The 3,484-nt window shown below is 42.2% G+C and overlaps 1 protein-coding gene across 1 annotated transcript; it reads left to right on the top strand.

Annotated features, from left to right (window-relative positions):
- The first annotated feature begins 2,220 nt into the window (after nt 1–2,220).
- On the top strand, nt 2,221–3,165 carry LOC134384323 (olfactory receptor 6N2-like). Its single transcript, XM_063105868.1, has one exon. It carries the CDS (start codon nt 2,221–2,223, stop codon nt 3,163–3,165), a length of 945 nt encoding a protein of 314 aa, XP_062961938.1.
- Nucleotides 3,166–3,484: the final 319 nt, after the last annotated feature.

Consider the following 3,484-nt stretch of genomic DNA (forward strand, 5'->3'; position numbering starts at 1 on the left):
CAACGTATTTTGAGAAGTAAAATAAAATAAAATTGAATTAACAAAAATTGCAGATCAAAAAAAAAAAAAGAAAAGAAAGAAAACGACAAGTCATGCTGTTCTCTGAAGAAAAAATAATAGCAACTCTGTCCTCACCTCTGATTCTGAAAAATAAAATTACATTTGGATAAATGAGTGATTCAAATACCTTACTTTCAATGGATAAATATTACACTTCTATTGTTTATCTTTGCTCCATACCTATCCAAGTACATACTCACAGATAGTACTTAGCTGAGATCAGAGATCAGAAGCTACTATCGGGAATTTTGACCAAAATATTGAGGATATTCACATAAATAAAAGTGTAAATGAAAAAGTGGATTAGTCCCATGAGAATGACAGTTGTAGTCGTGTAAGTAATGGTAGTATCACTGGTGATGGAGACTTAGAACAGAGTATTAACTATCCAATAAGCAACAACTAGAACAATGAATAAATGATAGTGGACACAGTGAAGGTAGGGGTGGAAGTGAGAATAACAGAGGTAGAGATGATCAGCAAAAATTGATGGTGGTGACCATGTCGATTCTGCTTGTATGGTGGTGAAGCTAGTAGTGATGGATGAGAAATCTTGAAAAAATAATTTTTAAGAAAGTGAATCTCACTTCCCAAATGCTCAAGGTGCTATCTTTTGCATATGCACAAGGATATGCAAATTGGATGGACTTTCTTCATGAGAAACTGTTGGGAACTTGGAAAACTTCTCGTGGACCACAGGAGGCAGTATGTCCTTGGGATTACCCAACTGTGAGGGGTGCAGAGGTGAGAAAATTCATTTGAGAAAACAGGTGGTCTGTTTCACTTCCCTGAGCCCAACTTCCTGCCCCAGGGGAACCTTTACTGAGAACAGTCGCTTAGCAACTCCAGGGAACATAAGCAAGGAGCCCCTGGGAGGCCAGTGTTTCCAGGAACATGATATATACGTAGGGGAGTGTCTAGGGGTAGAAAGGATGCTGAGGAGGATGCTACCAGTTCTAGTGTTATCAAGACAGACAGGTAACGGGCAGGGTTGGTGCAGAAGAGATAAGAGCAACTCAAGAAGAGAACTAGGAGAGAGCTGTGACCTTTCCCATATGAGGCCTATGAGGATGTGGGAGGAAAAGTCAAGCGACATTGACATAGACCACCCACCTCCACACGCACCCCAAAAACACGCTTCGATGGCTTTAGAGAGCCACAGACTACTAGGGTTGTAAGGGCCTTTATAAAACATCTGTTGAAAGTTCTTCATTTTAGAGAAGTGGAAGTTGAGGTAAAGAAAAATGGTCAGGCCCAGTGTTCATTTTGAGTTAGTGGCAAAGAAAGTTTAGAAAGCCAGTTTCCAAGAGAATGCGTGTTCTGATATACTGCAGCACTTCTGGGCCAGCACCACAGGGGACTTGCTGCATCAGTTCTCCCCTCCTCCAACCTCTTTGAGAATTCCTGATCCATGCTTCCCTTTGGGATCTTTCCTTAAAATGTAACCCATCTGCTCATTGATTTTTCATCTGGCCCTACAGTTCTGAGCTTTAAGAAATGTTCCCAGAATATCCACATTTTTTTCTCCCATTTCTTTCTCTTTCAGCCCTTGATGTGAACATTCCTGAGTTCCAGAGAGGCTCCCTGAAGATGCCTTAGCAGTCGTATTTTAAAATGTGTATGTCTCCTTTTTCCACTATTTAGTATAGCTGGTTATTCGATACAGAGTATATGCTATGGGTGGTTGTCGTGAAGTATACTGGGACATGTTACTTGGGACTGTAGGAGGACAAGCATGGGGGTTTACTTGTCTCCTCTGATATGTGGGAAAAAATCCTGGGGCTTGAGATTCAGATGCTACGTATTATACAACAAGAAAATTTTTAATCTGTGAGTCAGGGAACCTGAACACTCCTTTTCCATCAGCGACAGCTATTGAGCAAATCACTTCTGCCTTTTAGTCTTCAGTTCCTTTTTTGCAAAATGAGTGGAGTTGATTTGATAATCTGTAAGTTCTTTTCAAGCCTGTATGAGGGCACTTCAAAAACTTCATAGAAAGATTCCCACTTTTAATTCTATTTTTTTCTTTTAATTCTATTTTTCCATGAAGTTTTTGTAGAACTCTCATATATTCTATAGCTTTGACTCTGAAGATATTTCTCAGGAGGAAGAATCCTGAAGTCATGCACCTTCTATTTTTATCCTTTGTTTCTAGTAATTATGGATCATTTCAACCATACCTGGAGCCAGAGTTTCATCCTTGCTGGTCTCACTGCCAGTGGGACCCTACGACCTCTTGCCTTCCTGGGGACACTGTGTATCTATCTCCTCACTCTTGCAGGGAACATTTTTATCATCATCCTGGTTCAGGCAGATTCTAGACTGTCCACACCCATGTACTTCTTTATCAGTGTCCTCTCCTTTCTGGAGCTCTGGTACGTCAGCACCACGGTGCCCACGCTGCTACACACCTTGCTTCACAGGTGCTCACCCATCTCATCAACTGTGTGCTTTCTCCAGCTGTATGTCTTCCATTCTTTGGGCATGACTGAGTGCTACCTGTTGGGTGTCATGGCACTGGACCGCCACCTTGCCATCTGCCGCCCCCTCCACTACCATGCACTCATGAGCAGACGGGTACAGCTGTGGCTAGCTGGGGCCCCTTGGGTGGCTGGCTTCTCAGCTGCGCTTGTGCCAGCCAGTCTCACCGCCACTCTGCCCTTCTGCTTGAAAGAGGTGGCCCATTATTTTTGTGACCTGGCACCACTAATGAGGTTGGCATGTGTGCATACAGGCTGGCATACTCGGATCCATATTGTAGTGATTGGCATGATCACCTCATGCAGTCTTGTTCTTATTTTGGGACTCTATGGAGGCATCCTGAAAGCTGTGCTGAAGCTGCCCTCAGCTGCCAGCCGTTCCAAGGCTTTCTCCACCTGTTCCTCCCACATAATCGTAGTGACACTGTTCTTTGGCTCTGCCTTCATTGTCTATGTGGGACCACCTGGGATTCGAGATGAGGGCAAAGACAAGCTTATTACCTTAATTTATTCTTTTCTTACCCCTTTTCTCAATCCCATCATTTATACCCTTCGTAACAAGGAGGTGAAGGAGGCTATCAGGAGGATCACTCAGAGGATTAGGGCTGTGTTGAAGAGACCCTGAGGATCTCTAGGGTCATAGTCCTTCCATGTGGTAACTGTAGGATTGAGTAGGTTAGTCAAGTAAATCAACTAATCAACTATTCAATCAAAAATTTGAAAAACATACAATTAACATTGGCTTAGTTTTGGATTAGGACAAATTGGGAAATGTAGAGGAAGGAGAAATACAAGTATGGTCCCTCAACCTAATACGAAAGGAAGGACACATAAATGAAAAAAATAACCAGAAAGAAAGAATGAAGTTCGAATTTTTAGGTAGAATCTTTTTTTTTTTTTTAGAAATTAGAAAGAGATCAAACTGTGTTGAGAGAATTTGGAAG

The sequence above is a fragment of the Cynocephalus volans genome, chromosome 8 (genome assembly GCF_027409185.1).
Source record: "Cynocephalus volans isolate mCynVol1 chromosome 8, mCynVol1.pri, whole genome shotgun sequence".
NCBI classification, from domain to species: domain Eukaryota; kingdom Metazoa; phylum Chordata; class Mammalia; order Dermoptera; family Cynocephalidae; genus Cynocephalus; species Cynocephalus volans.